The 20,802-nt window shown below is 44.1% G+C and overlaps 2 protein-coding genes across 2 annotated transcripts in view; both read left to right on the top strand.

The window, feature by feature from the left end:
- LOC140189166 (uncharacterized) overlaps window positions 1–20,802 on the top strand; it is a 751,862-nt gene that overhangs the window by 182,117 nt on the left and 548,943 nt on the right. The gene's annotated exons all lie outside the window — the stretch shown is intronic.
- On the top strand, window positions 6,698–18,529 carry LOC140188886 (probable G-protein coupled receptor 139). Its single transcript, XM_072245544.1, has 3 exons — window positions 6,698–6,734; window positions 15,987–16,097; window positions 16,355–18,529. The coding sequence occupies exons 1-3, from the start codon at window positions 6,698–6,700 to the stop codon at window positions 17,254–17,256; spliced, it is 1,050 nt and encodes a 349-aa protein (XP_072101645.1). The 3' UTR covers window positions 17,257–18,529.

The raw sequence follows: 20,802 nt of genomic DNA, 5'->3' as shown, positions 1-20,802 counted from the left end.
TAGGAAGTTTTATTACAGTTATATAACACGTGGGTGAGGCGTCTCAGGGTATTATAGAAACATACATACATAGAAAGACCGACAGCACAATACAGGTCGTTCGGCCCACATTGCTGTGCCGAACATGTACTTACTTTAGAAATTACTTCGCCCTCTATTTTTTCTATGCTTACTCACAGCACTGTTTTTTTCTAAGCGCCATGCACCTGTCCGGAGTCTCTTAAAAGACCCTATTGTGTCCGCTTCCACCAGCGTCGCCGGCAACACATTCCGTGCACGCACCGCTCTGCATTGAATTTTTTTTTTTTCCCCTGACATTTCCTCTGCACCTACTTCCATGCACGTTGAAACTGTACCTTCTCTCGTTAGACATTACAACCGTAGGGGGAAAAAAAAGCCTGTGACTGTCTACACGATCAATGACTCTCATCATCTTACACACCTCTGTCAGGTCAACTCTCATCCTTCGTCGCTCAAGGAGAAAAGACCGACTTCACTGAAACTATTCTCATAGGGCATGCTTACCAACCTGGGAACATCCTTGTAAATATCCTCTGCACCCTTTTTATAGTTTCCACATCCTTTCTGTAGTGAGATGACCAGAACTCTACACAATACTCCAAGTACGGTCCGACCAGGGACCTACAGATCCCTCAGATCCTCCACACTGCCAAGAATCTTACCATTAATACTATATTCTGTCGTCATATTTGGACCGACCACAGTAAACCACCTCACACATATTTGATTGAACTCCATCTGCCACTTCTCAGCCCTGTTTTGTATACTATCGATATCCCGCCCTAACCATTAACAGCCCTCCATACTGTTCACAACACCCCAAAATATTATGTCATCAGCAAATTTACTAACCCATCTCTGCACTTGCTCATTCAGGTGATTTATAAAAATCACCAAGAGTAGGCGTCCTTAACAGATCCCTGAGGCATACCACTAGTCACCGGCCTCCATGCAGAATATGACCTGTGTACAACCACACTTTCTGTTCTGTGGGCAAGCCAATTCTGGATCCACAAAGCAATGTCTCTTTGGATCCCATGCCTCGTTACTTTCTCAATAAGCTTTGCATGGAGTCTCTTATCAGATCCCTTGCTGAAATCCATATACATACATCTACTGCTCTGCCTTCATGAATGTGCTTTGTCACATCCTCAGATTTACAATCTGGCTCGTAAGCCATGATCTATCTTTGACAAACCCACGCTTATTATTCCTAATCATATTATGCCTCTCCAAATGTTCATAAATCCTGCTTCTCAGGATCATTTCCATTAACACACCAACCACTGAAGTAAGACTCACTATTCTATGATTTCCTAGGCTATCTCTACACCTTCCCTTGAATAAGGGAACAACGTCTGCGACACCTCAATCTTCGGGAACCTCTCCCGTCCCCATGGATAATGTAAAGATCATTGCCAGAGTCTCAGCAATCTTCTCCTTCGACTCCCACAGTAGCATGGGGTACATCTGGTCCGGTCCCGGTGACTTATCCAACTTGTTGCTTTCCACATGCCCCAGAAGATCGTCTTTCTTAATGTCTGGATAGTCAAGCTTTCCAGTGTGCCGTAAATCATCCCCACAATCACCAACGTCCTATTCCGCAGTGACTACTGAAGTATTCATTGAGTGCCTCCGGTATCTCTCCGGTTCCCTACACAGTTTTCCACTCTCACGTTTGATCCATCCTATGTTTTTAACGTCTTATCCTTTTGCTCATCACATACGCGTGCAGTGCCTTGGGATTTTCCTTAGTCCTGCTCCCAAAGGCCTTCTCATGGCCCCTTCTCACTCTCCTAATTTCGCTCTTTGGCTCCTTTCTGCCAGCCTTATCGTCTTCTAGACTGATATCATTACCTAGTCTGCTGTACCTTTTGTAAGATATAATTTACTTTTCTTCCTGACTAGAGTTTCAGCACCCTTTGCACACTACGGTTCCTGCAGAGGTGACAGATTTTAAAGGTGTTGCAAGGAGTGACTGGGGGCGAGCCCAAGTGCAGGACACAGGACCGGAGACTTTACACGCAGACGGATTTGGACTTAATTTGGATTCGGAACTTGACTCGGAATCCGACTCGGAATTTGATTCGGAACTTGACTCGCACTCGGACTCGAACATAGAGCATTGGCTTGGACTGGGACTGGAGCACAAAGGCTGTACTTGGACTTCACTGGAACACAGAGCCCGGACTTGGGCTTCACTGGAACACAGAGCCTGGACTTGGACGTGACTGGGACAGAGAGGAGACAGAATACTGAGACGGGTTTGGACTTGACTTGGACTCGGACTCGGAACTTGACTCGGACTCGGACTCGGACTCGACCACAGAGCCTCAGCTTGGACTGGGACTGGAACACAAAAGAGACTGAATACGCAACTCTGAGTAGCGGCAATCGGCCGGACCTACGCAGCTGAAAACGAGACGACTAAAACAAACACCAACAGACGATACGTATCTTGACGCGGAGAAGCTCCTGAAGACGGCCCCAGTGGAACAACTGGAAAAGGAAATTAACTGAAATGAGTAGTCAACAGACCGAACCATGACAAAAAGGTTTAAGAGTTGAGAGGTGTCTTTGTATTGTCATTGTGTATGAGGAATGGAGATTGATTTTTTTAATACATCCAGGAGAGCTTTTTGTGCTAGTAAATAGATAGTACACTGGGAACTTGGCAACGAAGCGTCTAAAGTATCGGTGGATGAGAATTTGGGGCTGGTCAGCACAGAACTCAGTTGTTTCAAATCAGTTCTGGGATAGGGACATGGATAGTCTGGAAATAGATTCCCAAATGTCACTCTACTCTTTAAGAAAGGAGGAAGGCAGCAGCAAGGGAATTATAGACCAGTTAACCTGATCTTAGTGATTACGAAGATGAAAGAGTCAATTATTAACGACAATGTTATGTAGTTCTTGGTGACACGGGACAAGATAGGACAAAGTCAGCATTGTTTCCGTAACGGAAATCTTGCCTGATGCACCTGATGGAATTATTTCGGATTACAGGTAAGACTGATAAAGGAGATACAGTGGAATGGTATATTTCGCCTCTCAGAGAGCCTTGGAGAAGAGGCGGCTTATCATATTGAAAGCTCATGTTTAGCGTACTGGTCGATAGGTAGGGTATAGCGAGTGGGAATAAAATAATTTCTGATTGTCTGCCAGTGTCAAGTGGTGTTTCGCATGAGTAGGTGTTGGGACCGCTTCATTTTATGCTGTATATCAATGATTGAGATGTTGGAATACATGGCTTTGTTGCCAAGTTTGTAGATGATACGAACATTGGTGGAGTGGCAGATAGTATTGACGGAACATGTCAGCTGCAGAAGGACTTAAACATTTGGAGAACGGGCAATAAATTCGCAAATGAAATCCAACGTTGGAATATGCATGGCCATGAACTTAGTTTGCAAATATGTACGTGCAGAGTATTTTCTAAATGGGGATAAAATCCAAAATTGTTGCATGAAAACGGACTTGGGAGTCCTTGTACAGAATACCCTAAAGGTTAGCTTGCAGATAGAGTAGAAAGAGAAATGCAATGTTCGCCTTCATTTCAGGAGGTCTGGAATAAAAGAGCAGAGATGTTCTGCTGGAGCTTTTTAAGGTACTGGTGAGACTTCACCTTGGGTATTATGAGCAGATCTTGGCTCCTCATAACAGAAAACATGTCCTGATACTGGAGAATGTGCAGAGGAAGTTGACAAGGATGATGATGGGAATGAATGGGATATCATACTAGGAACTTTTGATGACTCTCTGCCTGAAGTCGCAGGAAATTGGAAGGATGAAGGGTGAAATATTGAAACTTTTCTAATGTCAAAAAGCCTAGACAGAGTAGATGTGAAAAGGATGTTTCCCATGATGGGGGAATCTAGGACAAGAGGGCACAGCCTCAGGAGAGAGTGGTGTCTATTTAAGGCAGAGATGCAGAGAATTTTCATTCGTCAGATATTACAGAATTTGTGGAATTTGTTACCACAGGCAACTGTGTAGGCCAGTTTGTTGGTTGTATTCAAGGCAGAGCTTGATAGGTCTTGAAAGAACCACCCCGTCAAAGTTACAGGGAAAAGGCTGGTAAGTGGGGCTGCCGAGTACCAAATAGGATCAGTCATCATTGAATGACGGAAAGGGTTCAATGGGCCAATTGGCCTAATTCTGTCCTTTGTCTTATGGTCTTATTTCATTAACATAGATAGGACCTGGAAAGTGTGGATTAAGAGAAGTCGCAGTGCCTTGAGTAAGTATTCAAACCTCAAACGTTTGTTCACATTGATAAGTATTATAACTACAGATTTTGATCAATTTAACTCTCTTTATTTGTCAATCAAATGTTCTTTGCTTTCAAACTAGAGCCCAAATAGCGGAAAAAATGAAAACCATCAAAAACTAAAAATTCAAAAACTGAAATGTTAGCAGTCCAAATGTATTTGCTCAGTACCTTGCTGAATCATCTCTCACAGTTATTACAACCAGTAGTCATTTTGCTGAAATGTCCATTAGCTTTGCACAACATGATGAAACAAGACTTGCCCCTTTCCTCATTGCAAAAGTGCTCAGCTGGTCTAGGTTATTTGGGGAGTGCCGGTGGAGAACAATCCTGAGGCCTTGCCAGAGATGCTTCAGAGAGTTAAGGTCGGGACTCTCATTGGGCCATTCAAGGACATCAATTTTCTCCATTTAAAGCCACTCCATAGTTGCTCTGACAAGGTGCTTAAGGTTGCTCTTCTGCTGAAAGACGAGCTTACTTACCATTTTCAGCTTTCCAGCAGGTTTTAACAAGGATTTTTCTGTATTAAGCAGCATTTATCTTCCCATGAATCCTGACTAGATTTCCATTCCCTGCAGGTGAAAAGTATCCCATAGCATAATGCCACCTCCGCCATACTTTACAGTAGGAATCGTATTAGCTGGCTGATTTTCCTCCAGCCAGTTTGCCAATATTCTATCCATGTGAGCATCTCTCCATGTGAACAAATCATCCCCTTACTCCCCGTTGTCTATCCCACTTGTAAATTATTCAAATAATTCCAACAGATTTGTCAAGGACGAATTCCTACAGATTGTCAGGCAAATTTCATGCTGACCGGCCTCTTTATGATGTGCCTGCAAGTACCCTGAGACCCCGAGGTTGCCTTTTGACCGCTTTTTGGGACTGTGGGGGAGAAACGCTCTCCGAAAAAGGGAATATTGACGACAAGGCATTCAATTTGGGGCTCCCTGGCCCTCGAGGTTGGAAGACGAGGGTATAAAGAAGGTGCTGAATCGGAAATGTGTCTTTTCTTCTGAGGAGTTTGATGTGGGTTGTTCCACGAGCACCCGCCACACCATCCGGCTGACAGGGGACGCCCCGTTCAGAGGAAGATCACGGCAAATGGTCCTTGCAGAGGTGGATGGCATTCAGCCCATCTGAAGCTGACGGAAGGTGGGATCGAGACTGAGTCCAGAATCCCCCACGCGTCACCAAGTGCGGGATCTTCTATAATGGACCACTATTTTTTTCTTCTTTATTTTCTTTACTAATCCTTTTGATAAGTTAAAAATAATAAATATAATTTCTTTAATCGTAAGCAGTGTGCTCTTTTATGTTCCTGGCATTGATTTGTAACAAGGTAGCAATTTACATAGCATCAACAAAAACCGGAGTTTGAGGTGGAAGAGCCATCCCAATATCACGGGTTTGGCGACCAGAGTGTGTATTCTCTCGACTTACGCAGCCCAAGGCAACCAGGGTTTAACTCGCTGTCCGCTCCCTTGGTTATATTCCCAAAGAACTCCAGTAACTTTGTCAAACAGGACTTGCCTTTGTTGAATCCATGCTGCTTCTGCTTGACGGGTCTACTTCTTTCCAGATGCCTCAGTTTTATTTCTTTAATGATAGCTTCAAGCATTTTTCCATCTGCAGTTGTAAAACTAACAGGCTTATAGGTTCCAGCCTTTTGCCTACATCCGTTTTTTTTTGGCAGTGGTGGGAAATTTGTTGTCCTCCAATCCGTCGGGATGTGCCCAGTGTACAGATAATTTTATTAATTAATCACCAAACCCTCGACTGTAATCTGTGCCATTTCTCAGTACTCTGCCATGCATTCTATCTGGATCCGGTGACCTGTCTATCTTTAGGCCCATATTTTCTCGGCTTTGCTCTTTAGTGTTAGCTATTGTACCGAGGTCCTCACTTCCCATCGCATCCACATCGCGCCTCTTTTGTCATGTTAGATGTATCCTTCTCCGGGAAGACTGACAGATAGTAGTAATCCAGAGCATCAGGTATTTCCTCATTACCCAATATGAAATCGTACTTCATGTCCAAGGGACCTATGGTCTCTTTAGCCACCATTTCAGGAGATTTATAATAATATTTAAAAAAAAACTTTTGTATCCGTTTTTATATTTTGTGCCAGTTTCTATTAATAATTTGTATTCTTTTTATTATAACACGCTTCATGTTTCTTTGTTTTTTTTTTAAAGTTTTCCCAGTCTTCCAGTTTCCCACTACTCTTGTCGACTTTGTAGGCACAAGCTTTTAGTTTAAAGCGTCCTTTATTTCCTTAGTTACTAATGGCTGGCTCTCCCTACCCTAGACATTGTTTTCTTTTTACCTGGAATACACTTTCGTTGAGCACCGTTAAAAAAAAAAAATCTCAACCATTTATATTCCAGCTAAACACCCGCCCCGATGCCTGACGCCCGCAAGGTGATACTGCGGCTTAGAAGTCAGCCCTTGCATATCAGATTAGATTAGATTCAACTTTATTGTCATTGTGCCGAGTGCAGATACAAAGTCAATGAAGTGCAGTTAGCATCTGACCATAAATGCAAAGAATAGTGCTATTTCCAAAATAACTGCGAATAAAAAGTAAGTGTTACAACACATAAATCTTCCTTTACCTGCTGGTGCGGGAACGGAGGCTTCCGTAGTGCCTACCGGGTGGGAGAAGAATAAAAAGTCCATGGTTAGGGTGAGATGAATCCTTGATAATGCTTTTCGCCCTGCCTAGGCAGCGTTTATGGTGGATGTTCTCAATGGTGGGCAATTGGGTGCCGATAATCCGCTGGCCAGTTGTCACCACACGCTGGAGTGTTTTGCGGTCCCAAACGGGACAATTACTATACCACACTGAGCTGCAGTTGGTGAGTATGCTCTCAGAGGTACAGCGGTAAAAGTCTGTCAGTATTCTGGGACAGAGGTGAACTTTCTTGATGTCCGCAGGAAATAAAGGCGCTGTTGCTCCTGTTTGATCAGGATGTAGGAGTTCAGGGACCAGCTGAGATCCTCTGAAATGTGGACACCAAGGAATTTGAAGCTTGATACACGCTCCAGCACAGCTCCGCTGATGTAGAAGGGGACGTAAGTGTGGCTCCTAGCATGCCTGAAATCCACAATGATCTCCTTGATCTTTTGGGTGTTAAGGGCCATGGTGTTTTCGGCACACCACGCAGCCAGGTGCTGGACCTCGTTCCTGTAGGCCGTCTCGTCATCCCCTCTGATCAGGCCAACCACCGTTTTGTCGTCTGTACAGGAACGGAATCATAGGTGAAAAGAGAGTACAGAAGAGGGCTCAGCACACAACCTTGAGGCACGCCGGTGTTCAGGCTGAGAGTGGAGGAGGAGAAGTTTTCTAAGTTAACTGATTGTGGTCGTTTAGTCAGAAAGTTCAAGCTCCAATTGCAGAGGGACATATATATATATATATATATATATATTATCATATACACATATATATATACACATTTGTTACTTCTGTTTTTCTGTATTTCTTTCGTTATTATTATTAATTTAATTATTTGTACATTGTTTGTTTCCCAGTCTGTTTGTGTGTAGTTTTCCGTTGATTGATACTGTTTTATTTCTCAGTTCTACAGTGAAAACCAGCAAGAAAGTGAATCTCAGAGTAGAAACTGGTGACATATACGTACTTTGATAATGATATTACTTTGGACTTTGAACGTGCTCCCCGAGTTCCTATTCCCCACTATGTTTTGTCTATCCTCTGTTTTTTTTTTAGTTGTTTGAGTGCTGTGAGAACAAATCCCGCCGTCCTCACCTGCTCACCTCTAGATGTGAGTCTATTCCACACCAAAATTGTATCTGTTAACCGCTCTCTAAAGCGGACCAGTCAGGTTGTCGGATGGATCAGAAAGGAGGAGGAGAGTGAAACAAGTTCCGACGCCGGTCCTGCTACCGTGCAGACTTGGCCAACGCCTGGACGCGGCGTCAGTCTCCTAGAGGCGAGCGGAAGCTCCCTCAGCGCATTAGATCAATGGCCCAGGAAGGATGCTCGGCTCCGCCACTCCAGGAGAGCTGGAAAACGGCATTCACCATTGTTTCCCTGCTGCTGAGGCCCACATGGGTATCTTGTGATTTGTGGTAGCGATGTGATGAACACTACCCCGCTATAATAGGGTTTTTTTCTCCGCTCAAATGCCCGCATGGAATTCACGGTAAAAGGTTACCGAGCAAAAGGTGAACTCTGTTTCTCCTTTCACATTTGCTGATGTATTTGCTGAGTTCATCCAGTAGTATCCGCTTTTAGTTCGGAATCAATTTTGTTTATCTGACTCTGGTTCACTGCTGCCTCTGTCACATACGAACACAGTAATTGTGGCCGAGTGGTTAAGGCTATGGACTAGATTTCAATGGAATTGTCTCTACGCAGTTCTAAACCTGACGATTAACAGTCATTTCTTTTTTGTGTTTTATATTCTTCTGTATTCTTTGATCCATCTCACGGTTACAAATTGTCAAAAAAGCCGGTGCAAAACCCAATATCAGGTCACCGGATCGAAAACCAGGAAGAGCCAATTTATTCCAATTTCTTTCATGATGTCTCTGTGGTGTAATCGTTCAGAATCTTTCACTGTCAGCCGGATCGTCAGTGATCGAGGCCAATCATAATCCCTGGGAAAACTGTAACTTTTGTTGTCCTTTTTGTGTGCTCCACAATTTCCCTATTTTATTCATTAAAAGAGATACCCACAACAAAACACCACTACCCCTTGTGCATCTTTGCTTGCAGTTTGTTATAAAATGAATGGACAATGCATGGGATATTGAAACAATAGAAACTCTCATGTGGCATAAATGTATCTGATGTTTGCCCTGCAACCAATACGCGTTGCAGGAGCAACACAAATCAAAGTTGCTGGTGAACGCATCTGTTCCCCGACACCTCCCTCCCCTTTCTAGATCTTTCTGTCTCTGTCTCTGGAGACAGCTTATCCACTGATGTCTACTATAAGCCTACTGACTCTCACAGCTATCTGGACTATTCCTCTTCTCACCCTGTCTCTTGCAAAAACGCTATCCCCTTCTCGCAATTCCTCCGTCTCCGCCGCATCTGCTCTCAGGATGAGGCTTTTCATTCTAGGACGAGGGAGATGTCTTCCTTTTTTAAAGAAAGGGGCTTCCCTTCCTCCACTATCAACTCTGCTCTTAAACGCATCTCCCCCATTTCACGTACATCTGCTCTCACTCCATCCTCTTGCCACCCCACTAGGAATAGGGTTCCCCTGGTCCTCACCTACCACCCACCAGCCTCCGGGTCCAACATATTATTCTCCGTAACTTCCGCCACCTCCAACGGGATCCTACCACTAAGCACATCTTTCTCTCCCCCCTCTCTCTCCATTCCGCAGGGATCGCTCCCTACACAACTCCCTTGTCCATTCGTCTCCCCCATCCCTCCGCACTGATCTCCCTCCTGGCACTTATCCGTGTAAGCGGAACAAGTGCTACACATGCCCTTACACTTCCTCCCTTACCACCATTCAGGGCCCCAAACAGTCCTTCCAGGTGAGGCAACACTTCACCTGTGAGTCGACTGGGGTGATATACTGCGTCCGGTGCTCCCGATGTGGCCTTTTATATATTGGCGAGACCCGACGCAGACTGGGAGACCGCTTTGCTGAACATCTACGCTCTGTCCGCCAGAGAAAGCAAGATCTCCCAGTGGCTACACATTTTAATTCCACATCCCATTCCCATTCTGACATGTCTATCCACGGCCTCCTCTACTGTAAAGATGAAGCCACACTCAGGTTGGAGGAAAACAGCTTATATTCCGTCTGGGTAGCCTCCAACCTGATGGCATGAGCTTCGACTTCTCTAACTTCCGCTAAAGCCCCACCTCCCCCTCGTATCCCATCTGCTACTCATTTTTATGCACACATTCTTTCTCTCACTCTCCTTTTTCTCCCTCTGTCCCTCTGAATAGACCTCTTGCCCATCTTCTGGGTCCCCCCCCCCTTGTCTTTCTTCCCGGACCTCCTGTCCCATGATCCTCTCGTATCTCTTTTGCCAATCATCTGTCCAGCTCTTGGCTCCATCCCTCCCCCTCCTGTCTTCTCCTATCATTTTGGATCTCCCCCTCCCCCCTCCAACTTTCAAATCCCTTCCTCACTCTTCCTTCAGTTAGTCCTGACGAAGGGTCTCGGCCTGAAACGTCGACTGCACCTCTTCCTACAGATGCTGCCTGGCCTGCTACGTTCACCAGCAACTTTGATGTGTGTTGCTTGAATTTCCAGCATCTGCAGAATTCCTGTTGTAGGCGTTGCAGGAGTTTCATCTGACCCAGCTCCTCAGTGCCCTCTGGTGGCAGGTGTTTGTAACACAAGACCCCGTTCCTCAGAGCCCTCACGTGGCAGGTGCCTTCCATATTGACCCAATTAAGTACCCTCCCCACCGTCATTTCTCGATCCAGGAGTCCGGATGTTTCTGTCACGTGGTCGTGAAACTTACATAAGCCAACAACTTGAACCTCACAGGAATCAGTTGTGGGAATTTCCAACGGCAGGGAACAATTTTAATTGGGGTAGTTAGTGACAATTGAGTTTCAGTCTACACAAATGTGACATGTGATCTCCGATTTGAAATATATATATTTTTTTCTTTAATTCAGCATGAATGCTTATTTCCAGCAATGTTTCGTTCCTGTTCGAGACTAAAGTGCAGTTTTGTGTTTGGTGTTTTTTTTTTAAGTGTCTATCCGTAAGCCTTTTAAACTCAGACTCCAATTTTATATATATATATATATTTAAAAATCTGCTTTTGACCTTGCCCTATATTCCTTAATTTTCCAGGTCAGACGCGTCAGACAGGCACGTCTCCTTTTCTCACTGACGCAGCTCTTCACAATCAGAATAAACCGAAGAGAGATCAAACAGATCTTCATATATAAAAGGGATCAAGAGCGTGCGTTGAGACAGAGGGGTGTAAAGTGAGGGTAGAAACAAAAAGTACTAAGGAGAAAAGTAAAAGTGGTAGGCCGTCAAATCCAGGGCAAGCATTAAAAAGGGCCACTTTTCAACATAATTGAATAAAGGCTAAGAGAGTTGTAAAAGAGCGCCTGAAGGCTTTGTGTGTCAATGCAAGGAGCATTCGTAATAAGGTGGATGAATTGAAAGTGCAGATTGTTATTAATGATTATGATATAGTTGGGATCACAAAGACATGGCTCCAGGGTGACCAAGGATGGGAGCTCAACGTTCAGGGATATTCAATATTCAGGAGGGATAGACATGAAGGAAGGGGAGGTGGGGTGGCATTGCTGGTTACAGAAGAGATTAACGCAATAGAAAGGAACGACATAAGCCGGAAAGATGTGGAATCGATATGGGTAGAGCTGCGTAACACTAAGGGGCAGAAGACGCTGGTGGGAGTTGTGTACAGGCCACCTAACAGTAGTAGTGAGGTCGGAGATGGTATTAAACAGGAAATTAGAAATGTGTGCAATAAAGGAACAGCAGTTATATTGGGTGACTTCAATCTACATGTAGATTGGGTGAACCAAATTGGTAAAGGTGCTGAGGAAGAGGATTTCTTGGAATGTATGCGGGATGGTTTTTTGAACCAACATGTCGAGGAACCAACTAGAGAGCAGGCTATCCTGGACTGGGTTTTGAGCAATGAGGAAGGGTTAATTGGCAATCTTGTCGTGAGAGGCCCCTTGGGTAAGAGTGACCATAATATGGTGGAATTCTTCATTAAGATGGAGAGTGACAGAGTTAATTCAGAAACAAAGGTTCTGAACTTAAAGAGAGGTAACTTTAAGGTATGAGACGTGAATTAGCTAAGATAGACTGGCAAATGACACTTAAAGGATTGACGGTGGATATGCAATGGCAAGCATTTAAAGGTTGCATGGATGAACTACAACAATTGTTCATCCCAGTTTGGCAAAATAATAAATCAAGGAAGGTAGTGCACCCGTGGCTGACAAGAGAAATTAGGGATAGTATCAATTCCAAAGAAGAAGCATACAAATTAGCCAGAGGAAGTAGCTCACCTGAGGACTGGGAGAAATTCAGAGTACAGCAGAGGAGGTCAAAGGGCTTAATTAGGAAGGGGAAAAAAGATTATGAGAGAAAACTGGCAGGGAATATAAAAACTGACTATAAAAGCTTTTATAGATATGTAAAAAGGAAAAGACTGGTAAAGACAAATGCAGGTCTCCTACAGACAGAAACAGATGAATTGATTATGGGGAGCAAGGACATGGCAGACCAATTGAATAATTACTTTGGTTCTGTCTTCACTAAGGAGGACATAAATAATCTTCCAGAAATAGTAGGGGACAGAGGGTGAGATGGAGGCACTGAGCGAAATACATGTTAGTAGGGAAGTGGTGTTAGGTAAATTGAAAGGTTTGAAGGCAGATAAATCCCCAGGGGCAGATGGTGTGCATCCTAGAGTGCTTAAGGAAGTAGCCCAAGAAATAGTGGATGCATTAGTGATAATTTTTCAAAAATCGTTAGATTCTGGACTAGTTCCTGAGGATTGGAGTGTGGCTAATGTAACCCCACTTTTTTTAAAAAGGAGGGAGAGAGAAACCGGTGAGTTATAGACCGGTTAGCCTAACGTCGGTGGTAGGGAAACTGCTGGAGTCAGTTATCAAAGATGTGATAACAGCACATTTGGAAAGTGGTGAAATCATCGGATAAAGTCAGCATGGATTTGTGAAAGGAAAATCATGTCTGACGAACCTCATAGAATTTTTTGAGGATGTAACTAGTAGAGTGGATAGGGGAGAACCAGTGGATGTGGTATATTTGGATTTTCAAAAGGCTTTAGACAACGTCCCACACAGGAGATTAGTGTGCAAACTTAAATCACACGGTATTGGGGGTAAGGTATTGATGTGGATGGAGAATTGGTTAGCAGACAGGAAGCAAAGAGTGGGAATAAACGGGACCTTTTCAGAATGGCAGGCGGTGACTAGTGGGGTACCGCAAGGCTCAGTGCTGGGACCCCAGTTGTTTACAATATATATTAATGACTTGGATGAGGGAATTAAATGCAGCATAGCCAATTTGCGGATGACACGAAGCTGGGTGGCAGTGTTAGCTGTGAGGAGGATGCTAAGAGGATGCAGAGTGACTCGGATAGGTTGGGTGAGTGGGCAAATTCATGGCAGATGCAATTTAATGTGGATAAATGTGAAGTTATCCACTTAGGTGGCAAAAATAGGAAAACAGATTATTATCTGAATGGTGGCCGATTAGGAAAAGGGAAGGTGCAACGAGACCTGGGTGTCATTATACACCATCATTGAAAGTGGGCATGCAGGTACAGCAGGCGGTGAAAAAGGCGAATGGTATGCTGGCATTTATAGCGAGAGGATTCGAGTACAGGAGCAGGGCGGTACTACTGCAGTTGTACAAGGCCTTGGTGAGACCACACCTGGAGTATTGTGTGCAGTTTTGGTCCCCTAATCTGAGGAAAGACATCCTTGCCATAGAGGGAGTACAAAGAAGGTTCACCAGATTGATTTCTGGGATGGCAGGAATTTCATATGAAGAAAGACTGGATGAACTGGGCTTGTACTCGTTGGAATTTAGAAGATTGAGGGGGGATCTGATTGAAACGTATAAAATCCTAAAAGGATTGGATAGGCTAGATGCAGGAAGATTGTTCCCGATGTTGGGGATGTCCAGAACGAGTGGTCACAGTTTGAGGATAAAGGGGAAGCCTTTTAGTACCGATATTAGGAAAGACTTCTTCACACAGAGAGTGGTGAATCTGTGGAATTCTGTGCCACAGGAAACAGTTGAGGCGAGTTCATTGGCTATATTTAAGAGGGAGTTAGATATGGCTCTTGTGGCTACGGGGATCAGGGGGTATGGAGGGAAGGCTGGGGCGGGGTTCTGAGTTGGATGATTAGCCATGATCATAATAAATGGCGGTGCAGGCTCGAAGGGCCGAATGGCCTACTCCTGCACCTATGTTCTATGTTTCTATGTAATCTGGAAGATAACTGAGATTAGATGATCAAACAGGATCGAAATGAATGCCGGAGCTGGCTCGAAATGCCTAATAGCCCACTCCGACTCCTGGGTTCTATCTTTCAGCATCCGGTCTTTGATATCAGCGGTTTACACAGAAGATTTCACAAAAATGTGCCACTACGGATGATGCTCAGAGGGTGAGTACATGCTGTGCACGTATGAAGTCGTGAGGTCAATCCCCGGCATCTCCACGCTAGTGAATTAAATTTGAAATGTTGGCGTAAAATCCCAGATACAGACGTTGCCCGCACAACGGATGGACCTTCATTTCCGTCGTTGAAGCGCGAACATAAGCCTGTGACACGACAGACTTAAGAATGGGTCCCTGCTGCATTAGAAATTGAACATCTACCGTTTATTTTTATTAAAGGAGGTGCAATGACGTCAGCGACACCCCATCTGTCAATAACTGGTCCATTGCTGTGATCTGAAGAGTATAAAAACCGTTGATTCAGAAACAACTAAATTCCGATGGAGAAATTGTTTGAGGTAAGTGCTTCGATACAGAAAACAAATCACCGCCTATGCATTAAGGTTGCCAGCTCTGTTCACAGCGAGGCGAGGAGAACTGCTGATTCAACTAGGAATTACAACATTCATTCAATCACCGGGACAAGATTAGCAACCTAATGGGACTTTGGGATTGAATGTAATGACTTACCCTATGGGTGAAAACGTCGTTATTTAGAAAATACTTCACAATAGGGGTGAATGTCCCATCTAAACAATTAAATAATGCAAATCACGTGCTCTGGCGAAATATCGGGAACGAGTTTTACGATGGGATAGAGCATAAACGGCACAGAGACAATAACTGTGTGGGCCGGAAAGTAGAGAAAAACTGGAGAAACAGGGAATCAACGAAAGAAAGTAAAGTAAGTCGTTGTGAATACGAAGAAAATGATGGAATTGAAACAAAATACAGCACACTGCAGATAGATATAGACACAGACCCAGACATATACAGACACAGAGAGAAATCCAGACATATTCACACACGCTCTCTCTCTCTCTCACAAACACACACAAACACACACACACACACACAAGAAATTACACAACATTTATGGTACAGGAATTCTAATTTCTCTCCGTAGCAGAGTGACGCAGCGAAAGTGTGCTGTGTGTCAACCCAGAGGACTCGGTATCCAAACTACCGTCTAATTTATACTTTGCTGGCAGCAATAATTTCCCTCGGTGTGTCTTAAATCAGTAAGCTAACAGATTATGTCTAGATAAAATGAAACGAATTGAAATGTTCTTTGTAAATTATCATATTTTTTTAACTTTCGCCGGGGTTTCCATTTGCTTAGGAAGTTTGCCATTCTTCTGCAGAGTTTTATCTTAATGTAATCCACTCTTTGCTGTATAAAGGTGTGTTCATCGATTAAAAAAAAACACAGAAATGCCGAAACACGCAGCGGGTCGTTAATAATTGTACAAAGGAGAACAGATTTAATGTTTTAGATGGATGCACGCTCGACACAACTGCGAAAGAAAGAAAATAAACTATTTTTCAGTATTGGACAGAGTGGGCGAAGAAACCAGTTAACACACATGTCTGGGGTTCATCCGAGAACAGTTCTGAGGAAGGATATTTTACCAGTTTTTTTCCCCACATATTCTGTTTTACCTGAATGAGCGTTTCCAGCATTTCCTGTTTTTGTTCTGTCCTTCGGCAGTTCTGTCCCTTACAGGGATCGCCATGGAAGTTGATGATTGTCTAATGGAAGAATCCCGTCATCAGCGTCCGAACGAGACGCGGAAGTCACCGGCAGAAAATGTTCCATCCAGTATTGACTCAGAGGAGGTAGTTACCCAGTTTTAGCTTTCCACTGGCATTTCACATTTTGATCATCAGTAAGTAATCCGTATTCAAATTACTTTACTGTGTAAAGTCGTTCTATGTCTCCGCCAGCTCTGCGCCCTCTCTCGAGCCTCCCGCCGCTAAATCCAAGAATTAAGTGGAAACATTACAGGTTCCGCTCAAACTGCAGAATTGGCTTCTGTTTGGATTTTCTCTAACTGCTGTTCCCTGCCTCTCTTCCAGCGAACTTGGTGGCGACTGTGATCCTGTCCCGGGGAAAGTGCGGTCTCTCCAAATGTATCACTCTCTACCTTGTGGGAATGGCAGCGGCCGATCTCCTGGTCGTTATTTCGAATCCGCTGCTGAAGTGGACTGCTGAGATTTATTTTCCCCGATCATTCTTGTTCATCACTGCTGTGTGCAGACTCGTCACCTGGTTGATGTTTGCGAGCACTGCGACCTCAGTCTGGCTGACTGTCGCTTTCACCGTCGATCGATTTGTGGCTATTTGCTGTGAGAAGCTGAAAACAAAATATTGCACCGAGAGAACGGCAGCTGTGGTTATCGGGACAGTGAGTGTGCTGGCCTGTTTGGAGACTGTCCCCTGGGGCTTTATGTACGAGTCTGGAGAAACAATCGATGCTGTTTCCTGGTATTGTATTTTAACAACGAGCTTCACAAATTCTCCCTCATGGGCCGCATTTGAGATTTTTCACCGCATTGTCTACCCTTGCGTCCCTTTCATTCTGATGTTGCTGTTCAAAATTCTGACCGTCAGGCGGATTCTAGCGGCCAGTCGAGCCCGCAGGGGGCTCCGGGGACAAAAGAGTGGAGAGAATGACAAGGACCGGGAGATGGAGAACCGACGCAAATCCATCGTTTTGCTCTTCAGCATCACCGGTAGTTTCATATTGTTGTGGGGAACAATGGTGGTATTTTCTAACTATAGACGGATTACAAAGAGTTATGTTTATTCTGTCACGGATCCCCGTTACGTCACAGACCACACATCGGCAATGCTGCAGATTCTCAGTTCCTGCACCAACACGTGTATTTACGCCCTGACTCAGAGCAAATTCCGACAGGAACTAAAGAATGCGGTGAAATACCCACTGAATCTGATTTTGAAACTCACGAAACGTTAGAAATAAACGCTGTAAAGTATTACAATTTAGCTGCCTTCGTACGCCCTATTCTAGCTCCCTACTTGTGGGTAAATGGAAACAATGTGATGAACAGAGTTACAAAACAAACACAAGAAAATCTGCAGATGCTGGAAATACAAAACAACTCACACAATATCAGATCCTGATAAAGTGTCTCGTCCCGAACCGTCGACTGTTTACACTTTCCCACACACAAAATGCTGGAGGAACTCAGCAGGTCTGGCAGCATCTACGGAAAAGAGTAAATTGTCGACGTTTCTGGCCGACACAGTTCATCAGCATCCTGTCAACTGTTTACTCTTTTCCATTTTGTGTGTGTTGCTTAGAGTGACAAGACAGCCGTTTACAGTTCATCCCGACGGCATCATTGACCTCACCTTCCCAAAAAATCCCCTTTGCCCCTCACGTCCTGCCCTGTTAAATTGAAGCTTGAGGCGAACCTGTTTCCCCTGCTTCCCGGTTCTGACAAAACTACCTGACCTTGGAAAATATTTTCGTCTGTTCAGCTCCAGCTTCCATCACAACCCTTCTTTTCCTTCATACTCTTTTCTCCTCCTTCTCTACCTGAAAGTTTCCCTTCTCATTGCCACCTTGAACTACCTTTATGTAACAGATTTCTTTTTTTTACAATTGAAGACAAATACCATTACCTTCACTTGTAGCTCTGTGAGAAATATAGGGATAGAGAAAGACAGAGAGAGAGAGAGAGAGAGAGAGAGAGAGAGAGAGAGAGAGAGAGAGAGAGAGAGAGAGCGAGAGAGAGAGAGAGAGAGAGAGAGAGAGAGAGAGAGAATGGGGAGAGAGAGGGGACGGAAGATAGAGAAAATGGAGAGAAGGAGGGCAAAAGATAGAGATAAAGAGAGCGAATGAGACACAGTGAAGGAGTGAGCGGGAGAAGGAGACAGCCCGAGGGCTGAGAGCGCGAAAGAAAGTGAGTGAATGAGACATCGCGAGTAAGAGGGTGCAAGGGAGAGCGCACGAGGGAGAGGACGTAAGAGAGGGTAAGCGTGAGAAGGAGTTATCCCGAGGGGGAGAGAGGTAATGAGACATCGCGATGGAGAGAGGGAGACAGAGAGAGAATGAGAACGGGAGGGACAGAACAGGCTGAATGACATTGTCAGATCTCTGTTTCCCTCGAACACTGAGATCGGCTTGTGTTTGTGGTGGATGATCAGAATTATTTTGATTCATGTACTGCTACTATTGTAGATATTTGTTTTCCTTTCTGTACCAAAACCGTGCGAATTCTAATAAAGTGTTTTGTTTTTAACACGTGTGCAGTCGCCTTTGTTTGTGAACGCATATGTAAATAACCTGGGCTGAATCAAAAATGAATACTGAATGAATTTTAAAAACAATTTCCTTACAAAGAGGATATTAGATAAGTTCATGAACATACAGGAAATAGAAGAATATGGATCACACGCAGCAAACTCTTTTGCCGGGATATACAGACAGGAATATCTGTGCAAATGAGTGAGGTCGCAGGAAAGTGCGTTACCTTCATCATGGTATGACCAAGGAGGTCTCTGAGAAGGTACAGACCATTCTGAAAGGGTAGGATGAGCAGCCAGAGGTCATGGTCCTTATTAGAACTAACAACAGAGAGAAAACGTCCTGCAAGGAAAAGTTAGGGAGGTGAGCAGTAATTTAAAAAATAAAATCTCTGGGGTGGTGATTTCAGGATTACTTTCGATGCCACATGCTTACGACGTAAGGGATCGAATGTTGGTGCAAATAAATGTGCGGCTAACAACCTGGGTCAGGAGGGAAGGCATCGGGAGCACTCATCATTAGGCTCTGTTTTACAGGGAGGATGGGTTACACTGAAGGGTAAATCATATTCTCACAGGGAATCTTGCCGGAGCCACCCTGATGATTTTTATCAAGTGGCATCTGAAGGATATGTTGGTATCCAGAGCTACAGGTAAGTTGGTTCATTGCTGGAAGGTAGAGATGAGGTCAAAGAACACCTAACGGAAGTCAAGATGAGCACAGTGGGACCGAACGGCAAAAGTGAGCTTATTCCAGTGTAGGGTGTAAAACAGCTAAGGCAGACGTAGCTCGATCCTACATTTATACACGTCACAGTGATTGCATCCATTACAGAGATCTGGTTGGAAGAAGGTCAGGACTGGTATATAAATATTCGAGCATTTAGATGATTTATAGAGTCCAGAAGGAGCTAAAAGAGGTTGGGGAGCTGCACTGCTGATCAGGCAGAATGTCACAAGCTCGAGCTCATCCCGGAAGCTCAACCAGTAAGACAATGTGGAGGGACTCAGGAATAAGAAAAGTGTAATACTCTAAGCCTTATAATAGCCAGTAAGAGAGGGAAACAGATATGTCAGCAGATTATTGACTGATGTAGACGGTTCACTAGGGAGGGGACATGAGATATTGTGGGAAATGAGCCTAGCAAGATGATTGGGGTTTCATTGAGATAGATTTGCAGGTTATAATTCTGGAGGGTTCCCTGTGGTTATTATGAAGGATAAGTCTGAACCTGCAGGTGGACGATTTAGAATCAGGTTTATTATCAACGGCATGTGACGTGAAATTTGTTAATTAGTAGTAATAGTTTAAGCTAAAACATAATGTCGAACAAAAAAAGGAATAATAAATAAATAAATAATATATAAATAACAGTATACATATATTGAAAAGATTAGAAATTGTGCAAAAAAACCCCCAGAAATACTATATATTAAAACAAGCCAGATAGTGTCCAGGGTTCAATGTCAATTTAGGAATCGGATGGCAGAGGGGAAGAGGCTATCACTGAATCACTGAGTGTGTGCCTTCATGGTTCTGTATCTCCGACCTGATGGTAACAGTGAGAAAGGGGCAGGCCTTAGGTGCTGAAGGTCCTTAATCATGTATACTGCAGCTCTAAGACACTGTTCCTTGGATACTTTGTAGGCTTGTTCCCAAGATGGAGCTGACTAAGTGTACAACCATCTGCAGCTTCGTTCGGTCCTGTGCAGTAGCCCTCCATACCAGACAGTGAAGCAGCCTGTCAAAATACTCTTCACGGTACATCAATTGATGTTTCTGAGTGTATTTGTGGACATAGCAAATCTCTTCAAACTCTAATGAAGTATAGCTGCTAATTTGCTGGTATTTAATTAAATTCATTCTTCCCTCTACCAGTGAAATCTTCCCCGTGCCACTGGCTGCAACACAAGCCCGAAGCACGATCGATCCATCCCCGTGCTTAAGAGCTGGAGAGGGGTTCTTTTCATGAAATACTTCACCCTTTTTTCTCCAAACATACATTTTTTTTTTTTTGCGGCCAGAAAGTTCTATTTTAACTTGATCAGTTCACAGGACTTGTTTCCAAAATGCATCAGACTTGCTTAGATGTTCTTTTGAATATTTTTAATATAACGTTTTGGCCGCTAAGAAAGGGAAAACTCTGATTTCAAACTCTGCTGCCTTGTGGCCATACCCACTCATGGGAAAGGCTTCGGGAGTAAACCCTGAGGACAAATCCGGAGCTGGAGTCTCTAAGGCAGTCCGACG

Source organism: Mobula birostris, chromosome 28 (assembly GCF_030028105.1).
Source record: "Mobula birostris isolate sMobBir1 chromosome 28, sMobBir1.hap1, whole genome shotgun sequence".
Lineage (NCBI taxonomy): Eukaryota > Metazoa > Chordata > Chondrichthyes > Myliobatiformes > Myliobatidae > Mobula > Mobula birostris.
Note: the sequence above shows the minus strand (reverse complement) of the source record. Positions and strands in the feature narration are given on the sequence as shown.

Bases quoted from the DNA above. Each gene is read 5' to 3' on its own strand.
- LOC140188886 (XM_072245544.1), top strand. From the start codon at position 6,698: ATGCCTGACGCCCGCAAGGTGATACTGCGGCTTAGAA. The intron at 6,735-15,986 runs GTCAGCCCTTGC...GTCCTTCGGCAG, and splicing joins GGTGATACTGCGGCTTAGAA to TTCTGTCCCTTACAGGGATC. The intron at 16,098-16,354 runs GTATTGACTCAG...CCTCTCTTCCAG, and splicing joins GGCAGAAAATGTTCCATCCA to CGAACTTGGTGGCGACTGTG.